Source organism: Cyprinus carpio, chromosome A16, assembly GCF_018340385.1.
Source record: "Cyprinus carpio isolate SPL01 chromosome A16, ASM1834038v1, whole genome shotgun sequence".
Classification (NCBI taxonomy): domain Eukaryota; kingdom Metazoa; phylum Chordata; class Actinopteri; order Cypriniformes; family Cyprinidae; genus Cyprinus; species Cyprinus carpio.
The window spans coordinates 15013181-15034919 of record NC_056587.1 but is presented as its reverse complement, the minus strand read 5'-3'; the positions used below and the strand labels follow the sequence as shown (position 1 = coordinate 15034919).

At 38.1% G+C, this 21739-nt stretch overlaps 1 protein-coding gene across 1 annotated transcript; it reads left to right on the top strand.

Annotated features, from left to right (window-relative positions):
* Nucleotides 1-446: 446 nt before the first annotated feature.
* Nucleotides 447-19984, top strand: LOC109047672 (serine/threonine-protein kinase 40-like). The gene is made up of 11 exons (XM_019065343.2): nucleotides 447-707; nucleotides 3392-3518; nucleotides 3889-3974; nucleotides 5106-5249; nucleotides 6778-7002; nucleotides 7735-7787; nucleotides 11583-11698; nucleotides 15015-15159; nucleotides 15631-15750; nucleotides 15997-16081; nucleotides 16553-19984. The coding sequence occupies exons 2-11, from the start codon at nucleotides 3401-3403 to the stop codon at nucleotides 16769-16771; spliced, it is 1311 nt and encodes a 436-aa protein (XP_018920888.2). The 5' UTR covers nucleotides 447-707; nucleotides 3392-3400; the 3' UTR covers nucleotides 16772-19984.
* Nucleotides 19985-21739: the final 1755 nt, after the last annotated feature.

Sequence of the window (21739 nt, the reverse complement as noted above, 5' to 3'; positions counted from 1 at the left end):
CACATTATTTTGTTTCTGGCAGCTGTGATGATAAGCAAAAACAAACATGTGAGGAATGGAAAAGGCTGTAGTTTGCACAAATATGTATTGTAAAACTCTTCGGATTAATACAAAATAATTTCTTGCATACATTAACTTTTTTTTGGGGGGGGGGGTCTTGTTTTGTTTCGGTACTGAATAATATAAATGTCTCTGTCAATGTTTGTTAGTACTGCTTAAAGTCAGTTTTTATTTCTTAATTACGTTTATGGCGATTTATTTCCATCGTAATACTTAATCTACTTTTTTTAAACAAAGCTGCACATTTATCAAAACTTAAAAAAAAAAAAAAGTTATGCAGTCTACTGTTCATTTACATAGTGCGTACGTTTATCATTCCACACTAAGCGAAGAATGCCAATCTCAAGAACGCACGTAAAGGGGCGGAAACACCAAACATTGTTTTCTATTGGACGCGCCGAACCGTCACTCACAGCATGTGCGTCATTTCCGTTGTCAGGTGGTGCTGCTATGGAAAGATGTGATCAGTTGTCCTAAGAAGGCTTTTCCCTCAAAACCCCTGTCGGTAATTGTGAAATTTCTCCAGTTCGCTTGAAACAAACCGCTTCGTGGTGGAGTGTAAATGTCGGTGCAGCCCTGCTGAACATTTAACCGGACCGAAATGAGTGGGAATTAGTGTACGACAGAGGATTCCCTCGGCGGTTTTGGTAAGTTGTTAAATGGCCCGTCGGTCGACTGAGGAGATTTTCACAGTCCGTTAAAGGGACACGGTGAACCCATTGGCTTTCTATGCTTTAATTTCGTCTTGAAATTCAAATAAACGCGCTTTTGCAACGATTAAATTGTCGTCTTTTTAAATATGTTGCGATATAGACTATATAAGCAAGAATACAAAGAAAATTAAGCAAGTTTCGCTTGCAAATGCTAGACGACTAACGTTAGATTAGGCTCGATGTAACTTATTAATAAGAGCGCGAACTTTGTTTCTTACACACGCGTATATTAAGTCATATATATTAGTGATCATTGTTATAATTTCACTTGTAGCTGGTTGACAGCGTTCGTCAGTGTACGCCGTGTACTCTGTTATCATCACATTGCAGTGCTCCGGTTTCTATTCCCTCTGCTGTCATTTTAACTATAAATGGAAGCATTAGTCACTTGTTTTTACACACCAAAAATCTTAGACATCCAAATATCAAACAAAACGTGTGCAAAAACGTGCATCTGATACGGGTTGCATCAAGCTGCCAGTCGGTGCTCGGAGGTTGCCAGGTTCTCAAGTTTGCGTGCAGTGACAGCTAGTATATTTAGATCTGATAAAATATTAAAATGTTCTGTTGCTGAGTGGATCAGAGCGTTTAAATCATGCAGGGATGATATTTCGTTTCTCTGATGACTGTGATGTGTGTATAAAGCCATAAGATGACCACATTGCATCCATTCAGTCTGATGAATGCAAAGCAGTATGAGTAATCCTTCGTATAACACGATTTCATCACCATGTTGTTGTTGTTAAAGGGATGGTTCACCAAAAAACGAAGGTTTGGTCATCAGTTAATTATGTTTTTAAAACCTATTTAATTTTCATTAGTTCATTGGAACACAAAAGATGATGTTGGATTAGAGACTAGCAGCCTTAGTCACCATTCACTTTCATAGCAAGGTTTTCTCTCTTTCTCTTTCTCTCTCTCAATACAGAGAAAGTCAGTGCTGACAGACACTGTCTAGCATCGCCTTTTCTGTTCCACAGAAAAACGTCTTGTTTGATTCAAGATTGTATGCATATGTGCATCTTACTGTTAGTGAGAGAATTTAAATTGCATTCAGGTCTGGCAAGAACTAAAATTATTACAGATGGTTTAAAACCAACCATGGAGTCTTTCGTTTCCTTTGAGGTTGCAGGTCACATTCTCAGTCTTGGTTGAGCCAATGCACAGACATTGTCTTTGCAACAAGTCATGGTGCTTTAAAGATGTCAGATCTCCAGTAATGCATCTCAAAAGGGTTGATGAGAAAGCAATCACGTCTCTCGCCCCCGTCTGTCACATTGTCAACAGTCTGGGTCCAGAAAGACAAAAAACTGTAAACGTGTGAAATGATCTGCAATGACTGCCAACTGTACCCCCTCCTACGTCCTCGAGTCAAGCTGTGTGATCTGTTGTTGCAGAATTACATTTCAATGTCTGTTTCATTCAAAATTACTATGCGACCAAGCTTAAAAGTGAATCACAACTGTCTGTAATTCAAAATTCAGATGCCATTTGAGTTCTAATTTGCATGTATTTGCTATTAGAGCATATTGATTGTCATTGTATTAATGGGATTTCATGCCCAGTCTCTGTATTGTTCCTTAATTTAAACAGAGTTGAGATTGATTTTGAGGAGCCCAAGGGGTGCAGAACTGTCCGTGACACTAAATGCGCTCTCCCACCCCTCGCTCTCATTGTGATATGATGTCTGGAGGCTGCTTTTGTCACACTGCCATTGGTGTCAAACAGCAGCATTTCATATTTCTGACAAATTGCTACCAGTGCAAACTCCAGGGGCTTGTGTGAATCACGCTGTATCCATCCATAGCAGCACATGCCTTTCTGTAGAACCACAGAAACGATCATCAGATTCTAGAAGAACCAAACACAGCAAGCTGGCGTTCTCTGAAATAAGTCCTTTATTCTGAATGTTTGACAATAATTAATGCACTTCTTGTGATATCTGAATGTGTTTGCTCTCGAAACGTTCCTTGTTGCAGCCCAGTCAGGATTGCAGTCTTGTAATATGCAGATTACGCCAGAGAGATTTGCAGATAAACCCATGCAGATTAAGGAACAGAAGGATTACAAATGGTAAAAGGGGAAAACATGAATTGCAACAGCAGATTAATTTGCAGTTCAAGATTCATGGGTTATTTTAGTCAATTTGAGATCAAGTCTGTGCTGAACGATTGGCTTTCTCAAGCGAGTTGTGGTTAGTGGCGCCGTTTGTGAATGGGCTTCTATTGTCTATCATGGAAGTCACATCAACAATTCACACCTGCTGCTAATCTTTGCTCATGCAAATGTAAATGGGACCTGATGGGTTGTCATTCATACAGGGGCAGAGGTGTTAATGGCGCCTGACTGTTTTGAGGTGTCGGAGAGGGCTTGACTTTTGCTAGATCACCTTTCACCACCTGTTATTTGCCCTCTGTATAACAAACACTTTGTTGGTGGTGTACTGAAAGACCTCATTGGATTGGCTATTGTCCCTCAAGGCAACAATGGAAAGAGTGTCATGGGGTTGCTTTGTTTGGATGCGCTTTTTAGATTTTAGTCAAAAAGTCACATTTGTCTGGTTGCAAGTAAGGTTGTTTTATCAATAAAGTATTAACACTTTCTCAACCCTTTTTCAGATCTGCAGAATGTCTAAACGCCGTTCTTCGGACAGAGGGGCCGGAGAGTCTTCCGGCAGACCCAGCAAGCTCCTTTGTCCTGGGATATCTGGCAACAATGCTAAAAGAGTCGGTCCCTTTGTTTTAGGTAAGCTGCCAAGGGTAATGCAAGTGTACCTTCAACACTAGCCCTATGTTTTTGTTTCAATGCAGGCGAGAGGAGGAGGGGGTATAGGCTCTGTTCTGAGGCCTCTGTTTGAAAAGAATTGCAGAGATGTTTTAGATTGACAGCTTCACTTCTGAATCTGCAGGTCTTTCCCTGTATGCCACTATCACACTGCCATCTTGCCTTTGAAATGCATCCGTCACAGTTGGAAATAGCAGTGTGACGTGGTAGTGCAGGGTGCTGTGATAAGAGTGTTTATGATTGGCCTCAAGGGGAATTGCTGTGCTCTGTACTGAGTACACCTTTTGCATCTGTTCACACGTCTTTTCTTTATTCCTCCCCATCTCAACAGGCCCACGACTGGGAAACTCTCCTGTGCAGAGTATAGTGCAGTGTCTAGCCAGAAAAGATGGGACAGATGATTTCTACCAGCTAAAAGTGAGTACTTTTTTTAGGTCTTGTTTACATGGGTGTTATCTTGGGGGAGCACAAGTGGTCAGGCGAGACCGATCACCATTTATATCTGCCCCCAAATTCATGTCCTGTGACACTTTGTGATCAGATTGCATGTGTGGGGTGTGTGGGGGGGTGGTTGGCGTATGATAGATTATACCATCATAAAACTTTAGAGCTGTTTCAGTTATTAAGTTCAAAAGTTTGGGTCTTTTTTTATCTTTTCCTTTTCTTAATTTCACCAAGGCTGCATTTATTTGATCAAAAATACAGTAAAAACAATTATTAGTTTAAAAATTATTTAAAAAAAAATATTATTACAATAACTGTTTTCTGTTTTAATATGCTTTAAAATGTAGTTTATGCCATTATGCTGCTTAATATTTCAGGATTCTTTTGATGAATAGAAAATTCAAAAGAACAGCATTTTTTATGCATTTTATTTAAAATGTTCTATAAATATAATGACAAGTTGGTTTATTCAGTAGCTGCTATGATAAAATCAGTGAAGGATCAGTCAGACTTTTTTTTAAAGATCTTTATTAATTGGGGGAAAAAAATGTACCCTGTTTACATCTTTATTGGGTATTGGATTAGCCAAAGTGGCTTTTTAAACCAGTTGTGAGGTGATACAGAAAGACACAGTTTTCAAAACCCCTCACATGTGATTCAAACGTCCTGACCAGGGAAGTGAGACCTCTTCTGAACAACAAGCACAGTGTGTGTCTCACTGTTTGCATGAACCTTTGACCTGCCTCAACAAATCTCCACAATACTGTCCAATTCATGACCAACTATGGTTCAGAGATGACCATCAGACATCTTTGTTTATGGACCAGCCTGTTAGTGGAGGGGCTTGAAAGAAAGGTGCTTGTCAACCTGGAGTCTAACCTTTTAACCCCACTCTTCCATGTCTAGTGTCCCTCGGATGGTTGTCCAGATGTGTTGAAGGATATGTGAGGGACTTATCTTTGTCCCCTCTGTAGATTAAGCCTTTAATGGACCCCTCTGTATTGCCTCAAGATCATTGATAGCTTAGTATGCCATCACAGTGAAGATAAGAGACTCCCAAGATCTTGTGATGTGGTGTCTTCTTACCTTCGACCTTTGTTGTAGATTCTCACCCTGGAAGAACGTGGGGACACAGCAGGAGAAACACAGGAAGAAAGGCAAGGAAAAATGCTCCTGCATACAGAGTATTCTTTATTGTCACTGCTCTCAAACCAAGAAGGAGTGGTGCACCATCATGGCCTCTTCCAGGTAAGACCAATTATGAGTAGCTTATGTGTACAATGTGTCATTACAGTTTCTTAATGTCAGTCACAATGCTTTAATTGGAATTGTTCGGCATCTTGTTCATCATTGATGCGTCATGATTCTTTCTCAAATGGTTCTGGTTTGAGCCACACAAATTCATAATATTTATTAATTATTAATAATTATGGGAATAAAAACACAATTCTCCACTTCACATTTACACAGGACAGTGTCACACAATTGAAAACAGATCACTCATGCACTGAAACTGTGTAAATTAACAAAATGATAAAGTTAAAGTAGTTAAATTAATAGTTCACCCCAAAATAAAAATTATCTCGTTTAATCACCCTCAAGTTGTTTTAAACCTCTGTGAATTTCTTTCTTCTGCTGAATAAAATAAAGATATTTTGAAGAATGTGTGTAACCGAAAAGTTGATGGTTCCTATTGGTTTCCACAGTATTTTTTCCTATACTATGGAAGTCAGTTGGTTCCTTCAACTTTTTGGTTACAAACATTCTTCAAAATATCGTTTTGTTTTTTCTTTGCATTCAACCGAAGAAAGATACAGGTTTAGAACAGCGTGAGGATAACTAAATGATGACAGTTAAAACTTTTTTTTTTTTGTTGAACTATTCCTATCTAACGCAGCATTTCATTTTTTACATTTTCTAGGTTATTGTATCTGTTATTTTTCTTTTCATTAGCAGATCGGAGTACACATCTGTCCATAATCCACCTTAACTCATCACAGAGTTGTGTCTTTCAAAATTGAAATGCACAATTGACTTGTTTTGGAATCTGGCTGTGCCTCATTGAATCAAAATTGAATCGATTTGCAAGATGCCTAAAGATTCTCTCCCGTACTGTACATTCTCATTCCCACAACTTAATTTGTTCTATCATTGTTCCTTCAGTTGTTTTCATTTTCATCACAAAGTGCTCGCAGTGACTCACCACTTTGAGCAAGACGCTTTCTTTTTTTTTTCTCTCACAGTTTTTCAACTATATCTAGACCTCTCCTTTCATTCCCGGTGGAAATCGGCTCCAGAACAAGCTGTACTGTGCTGTCAGGGCCATTCATTGAAGCTCGCAGTATTGATTGGCTTATTATAGCTTCTCTCTAGAGTGAGCCAGTTAATTATGGATCGCCTCTTGTGTTCTAATGCGCAGTCATTGTAAACACAAACCACACTGCCGATCGATTCATGGCCCTCTTTTGACCCAAGTCTCAGGTGACTGAAGGAGAGCTTTGATCATTCAAGCTGTTGCACATTGCAAGGCATACAGGAGAATCGCTGCTTTGCTTTCTGTACAACCAGTCCATTAACGTCATCTTATTTTTTAAACCCTGCATTTTCTTCTTTAGCTCCATTCAAAAGCTTAATGGTTCGGTTATGTGTTCGTTTGCTTTGTTACACACTGTTAAATGCACTGCTGGGTTGTCTGAGGTAAAGTCTTTTATGCTGTCCCATTATTCTCTGCACAAATCTTTTCTAACGCATTATCTCTTCCACTTCTCCATCTCAGGACCGCTCCTGTGAGATTGTCGAGGACATGGAGGCCAACAAAGTGCGGAAGATGAAGAGACGGATCTGTCTGGTGCTTGACTGCCTCTGTGCCCACGACTTCAGCGATAAGACTGCCGACCTCATCAACCTGCAGCATTACGTCATCAAAGAGAAGCGACTGAGCGAGCGCGAGGCCATCGTTATTTTCTATGATGTGGTGAGAGTGGTGGAGGCATTGCATAAGGTGAGCTGCAAACTGCTTTTAAAGTCAATGTGAAATCAAAATTGTCTATTTTTCTTGACAACTTTCTTAATGGCGCTAGAAATACCAAGAACAGGAATTTGTATTCCAAGGAATGCAGGAACAGGACAAAATATTAGTTTAATATGTTTAAATTGTTATTTTAGACTTATTTATATACTATTATTTTTTAATTATATTTTATATTTTGATTCTCTTCTATAAGTTTTTTTTTTTTTTTTTTTTTTTTTTTTAATATTTCTGTATAGATTTAATTCACTTTTATTTCAGGTTTAGTTTTACTAAATTTAGTACTTCAACTTAAATGTTTATTTCAGTTAGTTGCCATGGCAACATTTTCTAATTTTGTTTTTCATGTAATACTTGTTTTCTTTCAGCTTTATTTCAGTCACTAAAAATATTTTAGTAGTTTTAGTTAACAAAAATACTTGTCAGTCACTTTGGATTCATTTTTACATTGTTTTTATTTCATTTTTGGCTAATTGCTACCAAACGCCTTCACTTTCAACTACCTGCTGTGGTTTCCCCTTGATAAAATGAAGTCATGCTATTTTTTCTAATTGACTAATTTGCTTTATTTGGAAGTTTGTCATATTCCAGAAGTAACATGGGTGCACATGACATTTTATGTTTACTGTGTGATTCATACTCTCGAAAGTGTAGCCCATATCTTTAGGTAAATATAGTAACTGTTCACTGTTTTTGCCTTTGTAGAAGAACATCGTGCATAGAGACTTGAAGCTTGGAAACATGGTGCTTAATAAAAGGTAAGACTTCTCTCTTCATTTTTCTTTTAGCTGCTGTGCTGGTGGAGTTTTCTATGTGCTCAGCCCTCTGTTGGAGTTTCATGGAGCACCGTCTGGCCTCATTGACCTCTCTCCTTTTGAGCTCTTAGTGAGAGTGGGATTCATCCCCACAGGCTGAAAAGGGAGGGAGAGGGAGCAGTGGGAAGCTATCCCAGTTAAAACGAGTAGGCATGGAACGTGCCCCTGTTTCATTCCCTGGAAAAAAAAGGAGAGAATGATTGAGCCAGGGAATGGGGCGGGTGGGTGATGAAACCGCACATGTTGGCTTGGAGGCATCTGAGGTCGGCAAGCATTGTGAATTGGATAGGCCTAGTGGAATTCCCAATCCCTCATCCTTAAAGACCCTTCTCCAAACACCATATGCGCCAAGTGTGTTTTTTGCTGTGTGTGGAACGTGTATGTTTACTATAGTTCTGTTGTCTCTGCCATTTCAAATGTCCCCAGGAAAGAGAGGCTCACTGACCAATTGAAAATCCTCAGTTCTGCCTGTCACATTTGCCAGCATGTGCTGCTCGCTGCCGAGTTCTCGCATATTGTAGTTCGGTCACATAAGTGCACAGCTTGTCTAATTATGAAACCCGTCACACCATATAAGCTCAGTGGCATGTGTAGTGAGAGGAGGAGTGGAGCTTGTTTTTTAATCTTCTCTCCTTTTCTCGTCTCTTTACGGGCAACTGTACTTCTTGTGTTCTGGCTAGTTGAATTGAAGGTATGCATTATGCACCATTTTTTGCCATTAACCCCTTCATCAAGTATTTTTGATCAATTGAGCATAAGCAAATTTTTTCAAAAACATTAAAAAGAAAATCCTTGCAGACCCCAAATTTTTGAATGGTAGTGTACAAGTAGGCCTTCAAGGAAAAGCATGTCTCATGGTGGTTATTTTTGTGGTTTTTGCTCAGAAATGCACCTGGCAACTTGGTGGGCAGAACTTTAGAGTTTATTTATAGATGGGTATGCCCACAAATTACTAAAGCTGGGTTTTGCTCTTAGAATGTTAAAAGGTAAATGTCAGAGCTTTGGTAGTGCGGTCTTGCTTGAGGAGAGATTGTGTCGTTTCCCGTCCCGTTTCCTTTCTCTTCTAGTCCTGTTGATTTAAAAAGTGACAGGAAAGTAAAAATAAAATAATACAAATTTATCTAGGCTAAAAATAAAATAGCTTGGTAAACTACCAAGATGCAATGCAAAATTTTCTCCGAAAGGTATTGGGAAATTATGAAATATGAAAATCGAGTAACGTGAGTTTCAATGCATTTGTGCTTGGATTTTTTATATATATATATATATATATATAATATTATAATATGTCTTTTGCATGTGCCATTGTTGAGTGAAGCATTTTACGCCTGTTCCACGGGAGTCAATTAACAGGATAAGCACGGACTGGTATATCATTGTTGAACGAAAAAAGAAAACATCAACACATACTGTCACTTGTCACTGGACCCTGTAGTGATGAAACCGAGCAGTCTGGTCTGTCTGCTTTAGTTCAGCAAGAAAGCAGAACACTGTGTCCCAGCTGGAGATAATACAGCCCTCTGCCAAAGGATCCATAGCTCAGAGCTGAGTCACACTCACGTAACGCTGGCAGAGCTCTCTCTCTTTCTCTTTTTCATTCTCCAAATACCCGTCAGATTCTACTGTCTGTGCGACCCTGCCCAGCTGGCTGAGTGTTGGCTTTGGGTGGAATAGAAAGTACTTGGTATTAGTCTTTTGTTTTTTGTTTTTTTGACAAGACACTCAGGCCTTCAAAACCGACTGCCGAATCTGGTGGTCCTAATCGACCTGTGCAGGCATTGTTTATCCTCCGCATTTTGTCAATAACTACCTGTAGTGCAGAAGCTTCTCTCACATTTCACAAGCATGTGTTGCCATTACTTCATACTACTTTTCCCTCCTTCACAGCTTACACACTCCGCTCTTCAGGGAGCACCATATGGCTGTCACCATCAAGACTCTATAAAAGTGAACAAATTGCCTGATCTGCACATTTGCTTTCACTATTAGCTTCGTTCCTCTTGCAACACTGCTTGCCCAAGCAAAGGAACTCCAAAACCAAACAATTGCATCAAAATTCCACATTTCAGCATCAAGACTTCCTCTTTTGTTGAAACCATTTTTCCCATAAACAGGGGCTAATTTTAGCAGCACTGAGAGACTGGGAGGCTTCTGGTCTCTTCACATGAGCAGGAAGAGGAGAGTGAGCAATGAGAATGTCCTGAGGAGAAATGCTTGCTGACTCTTTTTGCTCGGGAACCAAGGCACATGGAGCCAGACAAAAGCTTATATTAAGGCTAAAACTATTACAAAGATGAAAACTAGCGTGAGAGAGGCACAGCATGTCAAAAACAAACTGCTTAGACATTAGGAGCAGTTACATTTGAAATAGTCGACACCACATGAAACTACAGTGCAAAAAAGGTGCAGTTATGCCATGCAAGAGAAAACAAATGAAATTGGATTAGTTTGCCTCATGTAACCATCATTAAACAAAACTTTTAGTTTCAAATGCCTTGAACCACATAAACTTTACCAAATCATCAACAGTTTGTCCTCTAGTGTGAGGCATCTGGAGCTTAGCAGCTCCAGTTCATGCATGAATATATTGTTGTGTTCGATAAATTGGCTATTAATGCAACATTAAAAGTAAACTGAAATTGAAAACTAAAACCATTTGTAACTGGTACAGATGCAATGTAAGATGGGAAGACTAAATGTTATTTCCACATAGTCCATTGTGACTAATCTTTTTTTCTTCTTCTAATCTAATTTAATCATGACCCTCCTTTTTAAATGAAGATGGTAATCAGCCTTCAATCAGTAAGAAACTCTGCTGGGAAAAATCAAGCTTCAGGAACGGGCCTGTTTGTAACTGTTAGGCATAAGTGTGACAGGGTGTGAAAGTGAGAGTGTAACTGGGGAAGCATGGGAAAAGAGGATGTAGCTGAGAGATGTAGCTGCAGTGGTGGTGTTGTTTTTTTTGTTTGTTTGTTTTTTTTTTTTTTTTTTTTAGTGTAGGGAGATTACAGCTGTGACTGTGTGAAATCTCACATTGAAGGTCCCCCAGTTCAACTCTATCAGCTGACGTGTTAGTTTTGCTCATTGTAAATGTGAATGCAGTTTTTACGTGAAAGCATTTCTATGTGTGTTCGAGTGCTTGTTTTCATTGCATGCCTGTCACTGAAAAAAGTGTCGTTCTTTCCTTTCTGAGGTGCAAAAATTAGTCATCCCCGAGCTTGTGAGAAGCCACAGGTGACTCACTTGTTTGTCAAGTGCAGTCACGGTGTGTTCTGTCATGTTGGGTTCTGCTTTCTGGAAAAGCAGAATGGCTCCCTGCCACAGTTTAGATTTAATGACATAGACAAAAATATCAGAGGCATGTTTGCGCAGATAAAAACACGACTTGCCTAACAACAGTTAGAGTTTCGGTTTGATATGCATGTATAATGTAAAAAAGTGTTTTTATGTATGCATACACCCACAGGCATATATGTCTTGTATTTCACTAATCCATCCAGTAGGAATGAATTGAATAAAAATTGCGTCATATTAAAGTCATAACACTACAGATTTCAAGGAAAAATATTTTTGTTTGGTGTTATTTTGGCTGATTTTACCAGACTCCTTCCCCTCTAACCATCAGATCTGTATTCTTATTTTAATTCAGAGAGAATTTATGCCTTTTCTTAAGGACAAGCTAAGTTATAATGTCCTTTTGGTTGTTCTTTGACGTCATTGGTGATTTGTGTGCTGCAGGACCCATCGGATCACCATCACAAACTTTTGCCTTGGCAAGCATTTGGTGAGTGAGGAAGATCTGCTAAAGGACCAGCGAGGCAGTCCAGCCTACATCAGCCCAGATGTCCTGAGTGGTGAGAATTGAGCTTCTGTGTGTGTGTATGTTTATGTGTGTGATTCACATGACTCGCCCTCCATGTCACCACTGTAATCAAAGCTCATCAACACAACCACCTACACAGCCCTAATCAGGACAGCAGTCACAAACCGTCAGCATGGATGAGCAATAGTTAGGTTTATTAAAGTCATTACTTGTGTGGTGTGCCACAAGACTTGACCTGTTAGCTCATCAACAACTTGATACCAAAACTCTTCCCTTAAGCTCGTTGTCATGGCCTCGAGCAGATCTCAGCAGTGAGACGGATCAAATAAACAGTGGTTGTATCACGAGGTGTATCTTTCCGAACAATCTCTCTCTTTCTGTGCGGGAATTGAAGTTCACTCAAGTGATGTAATTTCATTACAAGGGACTAGCTGTTTATCTTGTGTGTCAAACGTTTATGTAGCATGGTCCAGTTACTGAATAGTCAACACACTAAAAATATTTTGACCTTTTTTGGTTTTCACAAACTTAAAAGTGGTTAGTCTGTATTATTTTTTTGGAGATTAAATAAATCAGCGTGCTACAGTTGCTGTCCATAGAGATTAGCTTGAATTTTAACCTAAAACATTCCTTAATATCATATGATAAAATTACATTTATTAAAATTATTAATATTTATGATCATATTTATAATCCTAAAATATGTATTATTTAATATAAAATAAATGTCTCATTGTCCCTCTCACATTGTAATTTATTAAAGGGGTAATTTTTATTTTGTACCAACCCTCTACGGACACCTTGGCAATTGAATCGCCTTTGGCTAGTAAATTTTTTAGATTACTCCGCCAGACTGAAATATATACATACATACATACATTATATATATATATATATATATATATATATATATATATATATATATATATATATATATATATATATATATATATATATATATATATATATATATATACACACATACATAGTACATATACATACTGTATATGTTTTTAAAATGGCACAGCTTTTTAAATACCTGAAGGTACACTCTTAACATCAGTCAGTCAAGCATTATAATATTATATCTGGATAATCAAGTATTATTTAGTGATAGAACTTTAGTAATTATAATTAAAACTTGGTAACCATGTATGAATGCATAGACATTTCTAACAATAATACTGATAAGATGATGATGATGATAATAATAATACTACGAATTCTACTAATAAGAACAGTAATGGATTCATGAATATTAATCAGGTTGTCTGCGTTCTGTCAAATTGGTTTGCTCAATAGGTGAGCACCAGCCAATGAGATTGCCGTTTGCGCATTAGTTCCGCCCACAACTGGAAAACCTTGCAGTTCTTAAAAACTGAAAAAAATCGAAAGGAACTCCATTATTTTTACAGGAAAATACAACAAAGAATATCGTTTACATATATATGTGTGCTAAACTTATACTTAGCCTCCAACTCACACACTGGCGAGTAAAATCTGAGAATTTATTAGCCATTGGCTAATATTAGACATAATTTAGTCGCCAGAGTGAAAATTTAGTCGCATATGCGAGTGATTTACTCGCAATGTAGAGGGTTGTGTACTGTTCTCTTAGGTCTATTTATAATGTTATCAAGATTTTTACATAAATATCATGATTTAGAGGTAATAGACTATTTTCTGTACTATTTTCTGTTTCTCAAAACGAGAACGTTTTGAGTTCTGAAACTTATAGGATGTTTTTATAGTACAATGACCTCTTATCTGTCAAAAGATCAGGGGAATTTTGATTTCTCTGGTCATTACCTCTTTAAGTAAAATTAGAATATAATGTAACTTTATGCCTCTCCTTAGATTTTTTGCATTGCAAAGCGATTAGGATTGTCATTAATGATGTATAAAGTATGTAAATACATTTATGTGGTTTAAAAAAACCTGTGCATAAAGGCATGCATAGTAGTTTAGTTGCTTAATTCAAAGACAACATCAGCTCAGTGAAAAATGTAAATGAAACAATGTGACGGTGATTTGTGTGAGTATATAATTCATTCGATACTGAAATTTCATTTAAAATGTTTAAAATGTTTGTTTGTGTACTGTGTGTTTGTCACATGAACTTTGTGTGCAGAGTGCTATTTGTATAATACAAAGTTGAAGATCCCTGCTTTTAAATCTTGTTTGTTTAGTTGACTCACTAGCTAAAATATCAAACACCACCACCTTTCCAGAACTGTCTTTCATGTGTTTTCGGGGTTTTTCCAAGACCTCTATGGATGAAGGCTCTGGTTAGATGGTGCATTCCGAGCATGCATGTTAAATAGAGGTGCAGTCGAGCTCTTGTTTGCGGTCTCCATTCACAGTAAAATGATAGAAAGAAACCGGGAGTAAATCAGCCGAATATGACAGCAGAACAAAGGGAAAGCTGCTTCAGTGAGTCATCAAAATGAGTCATGCAGAGAGGAACTACACTTCCTGCTCTCTCTCCCTCTCCCCCCCCCCCCCCCCCCTCCCCCCCCCCCCCTCTCTCTCTCTCTCTCTCTCTCCTTCTCATACATCTCTCATCTCTCCCACTCATCTCCCTCTCACTCTCTCTCTTGTCTCCCTCTCTTTCGCTTTCTCATGCGTAGGGTCAAAGTAGAAGCAGAGAAAATGTGTACCTTACAGAAAAATATACCATACAAGTCACGCTGTTAACCAAACAGAAACCTACCCGATTAACCCCTCTTTTAAAAGCTCCTATGACTCATTTTTACTCTTCTGGGACATTGCGTTCTGCCCATTTATTGTGGTAAAAAAAGCAGTATAGTGAGTGTGAACAGGTTTTGGGGGACTTTTTTTGACACTATTGGTAGTATATGTTTTATATGTACACTTTCATTCATTAGTTTGGGGTTAGAAAGATTTGATTAAAAATGACAGAAAAGACATTTACATTTACAAAGACACTGAAGACTGGAATAATGGCTGCTAAAATTTATCAAATTTGTAGTAGTTTTGGTGTGCTTTTTAATTGTGCGTAAGCCCATATTTTGACATTTGTTGTTGCTCTTTTGTGTGTAGAAGCCCCAAAGTTTAATCCAAGACATATTACATGCAAGTGCATGAGCGCAAATGCTTCTTGAAACATGCTTCGGTTTTCTCTCTGTCTTGCCTGAGCAACAGATTAGTGAAGTCAATAGCAATTTTTTTTAATTGCACAGACACTTAAATGTAAATCAATCTGGATTCGTATCTACATTCTTGTGTAGGTTTTGTCACTCACCCAAAAGAAAGTTTTAGTCTGATTGAATAAGCAAACTGTTATAGAGCTGCTTGTTAAAATTGCACCTTGCGTTTCCATGTAGGTCGACCATACCGCGGCAAACCCAGTGATATGTGGGCGCTTGGTGTGGTGCTGTTCACCATGCTCTATGGCCAGTTCCCATTCTATGACAGTATACCTCAAGAGCTGTTCCGCAAGATCAAGGCAGCAGAGTACTCCATCCCTGAGTGAGTCTCTCTATTATCTCTCTGTGCTTTGATATGAATCAAATGTTGAAAAATGTTAATTGGCATATACTGTGATGGACATTGTTTAATGGATAGTTCAACCAAAAATGAAAAACACTGTTTATGACAGTATCATTGTTTATGACAGTATCATTGTTTATGACCTGACATTGGATGTCAAGATTTTCATTGAATTGTGACTATAATGTTGTTATGTTCCTTGCATAAAACTGTCGTTTGGACCACTCTTGTGGCGCTTTTGTCCCTTTTCTGAAGCCTAAAAATCACTGGTACATTATTAACAAATCTTTTGTGTTCCATGAAAGAAAGTGTGTCATACGGGTTTGGAACGACTAAAATGTTATCTTTTTTCTTTTTGTTTGGGGAGCTATTCCTTTAAATGAAGACTCTAAAAAATATTTTTGCCGATGGAAATGCTTATGTGTCTTTGCACCTGTTTTATTTGTGCAGGGATGGGCGGGTATCAGAAAGTACAGTGTGTTTGATCAGGAAGCTTCTGATGCTTGACCCCCAGCAGAGGCTCACTGCCACTGAGGTGCTGGAGTCTCTGAGCGCCATCATCACATCCTGGTGCGTCTCATCTCTCATCTGAACTGAGATCAGCTTTATAGTTCTTGTCAGAGTTCACAAAACATCTTAGGAATTCATGTGATAGGGTGATGTCATTTTGGGTCAGAATGTTGTCTCGCCACATTTTTGCAATTTTGCAAAAGGTCTCTGTAGATCTGAAAATTCCCATTTGTCATTGACTGATATTTTTTTTTATTATTTATTTATTTATTTATTATTATTATTATTTTTTTTTTTTTTAAACAGGCAATCTGTGTCCTCGCTGAGTGGCCCTCTACAAGTGGTGCCGGACATAGATGATCAGCTAAACCACCCTGAACATCTTCAGGAGGTCAGTACCACTTCTAGGTGTTACAATAATATGAAAGTTTGAAGGTGAAGAGCCTTTTTTTATGAAACGTAAGCAGAATGAATATGTAAATCATTCTTTAAACTAGTGGTTTTAGTTTTACTTGGTGTGTGTGTGTGTGTATATATATACAGTACTGTTTATATGTTATATAGGTGCCATTTGAACATTGTGTCGGACAGTGGAGACCTCAGAGTCCCTTTTCAAAAAAAAAAAATTAAAAGCCACTGCTTAAACACTATTGTTGTGTAAAATGTTTAAAATCATTAAAATCATTGGGGGCAATTATGTATGACCTGACTTATTAACTTGTTCACTTATAAATATGGGCCAAAATATGTGATGCCTTTAGTGACATTGAATCATGGACAATAATAGAAACTTCCTCTTCAAACTGCGTTAACATGATGAGGTACTTTCTGGCACTAAAACAGTTTCTCATTGTCCCCCCAGGCGAAAGTGACAGAGGAGTCGTCTCAGTACGAATTTGAGAACTACATGAGGCAACAGCTCTTGTTGGCGGAAGAGAAGAACACTATCCACGAGACCAAGAACTTCCTCAGCAAGAGGCATTTCGGTAACGTGCCTCCAGTGAGGCGCCTCGGCCATGATGCTCAGCCCATCAGCCCTCTGGATGCCGCAATACTGGCCCAGCGCTTCCTCCGGAAGTAGCACCGCCATTCTGCCCACAGGCGGGGGTCATTGGGAGTGGAGTGAGCTATTGGAACTGGCCGCACACTTTTATGTACGTTTGCGTGTGAGAGTGAGTGTGTGGGTGGGTGTGTGTGTGTGTGTTTGTGTGTGTGAGCATGCAGTGCAAGTCTGGCAGTCACAAACACGGGCCAAGGAACAGCTCAGTGCTCTGTTGCTCCATTCATCGGCCTAGGAAACAAACTCTACCTATGGGCAGCACACAGGTCTAATGAGACTCTGACCACCAACATCATCTCCACCATGCCAATCCTTGCCCAAATCTGACACAAACACACTCTCTCTCACACAGACACACACATTTTCAGCAATACCCCAACAGAATCATGTAGCAGATCACACACAACCACTCTTTTCCCATTCACCTCTCCCCCAGCACTTTTTACAGGAACGCCTCGGATCACATGATCAACCCTTGTGTTCTGTTCCCCTCAACCAGTTTGTCTGTTCCACTCCCATCTGTATCTATGACTGCAAATCTACCTCTTACCATTTTTTCAATCTCTCTATTTCCTCCTTTCTTAGTCAGTTTTTAACAATGCTCTCCGTTCTTATGAAAGCAGGACTAATTATGTTGAGGGGAGACAAGCACAGGCTCAAGAGCATTAGCATTGTGGTTGTGTAACTATTCTGTGTCAAAACCAGTGATTGTTTTTTCCTCACAATCTAAATAAGCTTCCCCCCTCCTCTCCTACTAAAATGGTAGCATTTTAAGTCAGATTATTCTCTTCTTTTTCCATTGAAGATGTTAAGTATAACAAGTTAGAAAGCTAAAAACCTCATATTACTGAAATCATAGCGCATGTTTCTCCTATTTGAATGGGTTTCTGTTGGCAGCTAGCATCTGTGTCTGGATGCATACAACCAAAAGCATAACTTGGCATCCAAACCGGTCGATATGGTACGTTATTTTCCCCTCTTGTTATTGGCCAATCAGTAGGCAGCAGAAAGTGCAAGACCACCATTTCCTGCGTATTCGACCAAATGGAAATGTACATTTAATCATGTGATATGCCACTACAGCAGACTCTCGAGAGCTGAGCTAGGTGGTACTTTTGTTGATTTTGGTGTGTGTCATGCAGGAACTCATCGCAGGGCTGTACTTGGAAAAAGACGAGATACGGGACAGCTGGTGATGGGATGAAACTGTCAGGAAGCAGGGCGGCTGATCCAGCAGTCATGCGGAAGTCTAAGCCAATATAAGCCCTGTAAGCACAGCCCTTAAGCCCTTCTTTCCTTTTGTGTCCCTCCGTCTAGAGCACTCACCCTCTGATAGCATGCCAAGTCATCAAAGTGCATCTTCTGCCATGTTCAGTATATCCGGTGCTTTCGTTCCCCACACAGATTTCAGCTGCAGCTCAGGGATCGAAGATTGGCCGCTAGCGATACAAAGAAATCAATTGCATAGGGGATTTGTTTCTTTTTGTTTTTCTTTTTATTCTCTTACCTACCGCTTATTTCCATCTATGATTATTAATTGCTTCATGATCATCAGGAAGGAAATGCCATGAAACTCACTCCTTTCAATCTGTTTCTTGTGTGAGAAATGAGAATATTGCAAGGAAACACATTCTTAATGTCATTTGACTTTTTTTCAGTCCTGTTTTAAGCTACCCCATGTGTATAAAGCATAACTGTGGGATATCTTGCCTTAGATTATCAACAGATACCGTGAGCAGTGAAAAGTACTTTTGATGCTAGAATATATCTTAGTATAATAGGCGGTTGGCTTGCATCGACCTGTGGCTTATTTGCAATGCCTTTATGTCTGGCTCCACTCGTGTCATTAGATGAAAAGCTCATTCAGTACTGTAGATCTCTGAGCTCATGACTAGCAGCTTGGCTTGTCCTTTTAATCTCCACTTTAATTTCCTCTTTTGAAGACGTACAGCCTGGTAGTATATCTGTACCTTTCAGTTTTCATTTTAATTTATTTGCTGTTTTTAATTCATCTGCCATTGTAAATGTAGAGATCATGTATCACTCAAAAGCATTGCTGTGATCTCTCACGTTTTTTTTTCTTCTATCTTCAGTGAAGGTTTTGTTTTATTGTCTCTCTTTCCCTCTTTTTTTTTTTTTATAATTATTGCAACAATCCTGTCGGTATATTAAGCTACACTAATTAGGAGACTGACTTTGCATAGCTCTATTTTAAGTCAACTAAATTATGGTGCACATTAGCATGACATGTAGAATCGATGTAGAGTTTATCTTGCTAGATAAGGATGCACACTCTGGCCCGTGTGAAAGACATCATAATGGAATGAATAGGCGTCAATAGTGCAAAACCCAGTGCAGGGTATTATTACTTTGAAGAATTACACCCATGTGTCCACACAAGCCATCATTGAAAGCATTAGTTTTTCCCAACTCAATGTGAATATATTTGGTTGTCAAGCAGTATTGTAGTGGATAATATGCGTGACTTGATGGAGAGGGGCTTTTTGTGAGCAAATTAAAGTCCTTTCCTTATATTCAAAAAGGAGTGCCTCAAAGCTATATCCTAGGTCCACATAGAGTTCTCACAAAAGCCATTATATCATAGCAAATTTTTACAGTTGCAATATGGCTGCTGTTGATGTGGTTGTGTAGTCTGTACCCAAAACCTAATAAAAGAAATTAGTAAATTTTTCTGTTTAATATGCCCCCTACGTTAGTGACTGCAACCCCCTTGCATAGACAGCATGAAAAGTGTACGTTTTGAGCTCTGTATACAATTTCAAAGCAATTAGTGCATGATTTTAATTAGCAAGACGTGCCACAAGATGCAGCAGATATCGGAGTGGATGTGGGTGTTTTGCAAATGATGAATACTCAAAAAAAAAAAAAAAAAGAAAAAGAAAAAAAACACTGCAAGTTTTCTTTTTTTTTTCTTTTTTTTTAGGCCACTTTGTGCAGATGTTTCATAAATTGGGAGATTTCTCTTTAGAATTGTTACTTTTTTGCATCTTTTACTAAAACTGGAAAATCTAAATCTGGTGTAAAACAAAACATGATGAAACTGGTCAAAAGCCTAAACATTTGATGTTGTAAGCTGCTCGGTTAGAATGGTGTCAAAGGAAAAAAAAACTGGGTAATTGTACAGAGATGAAAAACAAATTTGTATAAAAGACATATTTTTGTACTTCATCAAATCTCTACATGCATGTCAGCAATAAACTTTGATATGGAAAATCTTTGTCTCTTGTGTGAAGTAAGAGGTTTGCTTTTAAAACCAGTATTTAAAAGCACTTTTTTAAATAATGCATCTATTTGATATCAGTTATGTATTTTTTTCATTCAAATAATCCCTTTTTGAAATTTTAGTTTAATTCTCAATAGTGCTTTATTTTAGGTGAAGGTTTCAGTAAGTTTTTTTGAGTCTGAGAGCAATTTTAGGTCTGCATTTTAGGTGCAGTTCTGCCCTCTTGTGGTAGACCTATGGAATGACATGCAAAACTTTTTGCAGATGCCCAGACAAATTGGATCTCTTATCTCAGTATAAATTCAATGGATTTGTTTTGGATGATGTGATGAGTGCAATTCCAAAGTGTTTTGTTGTAATATCATCCTTACTAACCCTTAAGCTATATAAAAAAAAAAAATTCTTAAGCTTAAAAAGACTCGTTTCATCAGTTACTCATCAAGTATCAACAATTCCCCTTTTACAGAAGACTTTTACTCCAGCACTTTGTGTATTTGTGCTCATTAATCATCTGAATCTCAGTGTAGATGTTTGAGCTCAGAGGTTGCTTGTCATTATTCACCTTTCTCTCCTGAATTTAAGATGTCTTCCAGTTTGCCAGAATAAGTTTCAGTGTGAACCAAACTTTATTAATCAAGGCCTGGACACGTTGGACTAGTTTGAAGCAAACATTGTAAGTCCAACACATTCAAATACATCCCCCCCAAGAGTTGGAAAACCAACTTTAGCCTAATAGTTTACAAGCCACTTATCTGTTGAAAGCATATTTTGACAGGAATCACTCCTTTAACTAATTCAACCCACGAGTCCTCTATCGTTGAGCGATTTTGACCAGCAAAAACATTCACATGATGCACACAAGGCATCCATATGGGCTGGTGAACAAAACTGTGCTCACAAAGCAAATTCCTCAGCTGCTTGTTTTCATTTCGCTGTGCCGGTCCCTAGTGTGCTCAAAACAACACATGGGATTTACATGCAAGATCTCCAGAGCACTTTTTGGACATCCTTTATTGATGATCTGATTTCCTGTTAAAACATCCTCAGAATGCAATATGTGTTGGTCCTGTTCTTTTATAAGAATCTTGTAACTGTTGTAACAGTCTGTCTGGGGTTAATGTAGCAAATTTGAAGTGTTTGATAAATTGCTCCCCTGGGGTTCAGCACTAGTTTTATGACTCAAAATCATCATTAAATGTGTGATCCACTATGCCTCACAGCAATAGCCATATTAAAGACAGAAAACAGTGCAGGCTAACTCAAGACACTGGGGTTAAATTGGAGACATTTGTAGCAAATGCTTTGGTGTGGGTTGTGAAGCTGTTGTGTACTGCAGACATTAAAGTTTCCAATCGTATGATAACCATTCTAGTTTTATGAAGCTCAGTTGGTAGTGGTTCACATTTTATTTTATTTGGTTACATTTTGGTTACATGTTTTAATTAATTTTATTATAATCATATATTTTAATTTATATTTGTTTATATATATATATATATATATATATATATATATATATATATATATATATATATATATATATATATATATATATATATATATGGGCAGATTTTTTAAAGCATATTACAATAATTGCATTATGAAGCACAATATAAAAAACTTAAATGAGATATTTAAAAAAGAGAACATTTACAGATACCTACAAGTTGGTGTTATTCTGGCACTTGGTGCTAATTTCCTTAATTATATGACAAACCCTATTTAACTGGCAGCATTCCTCTAAT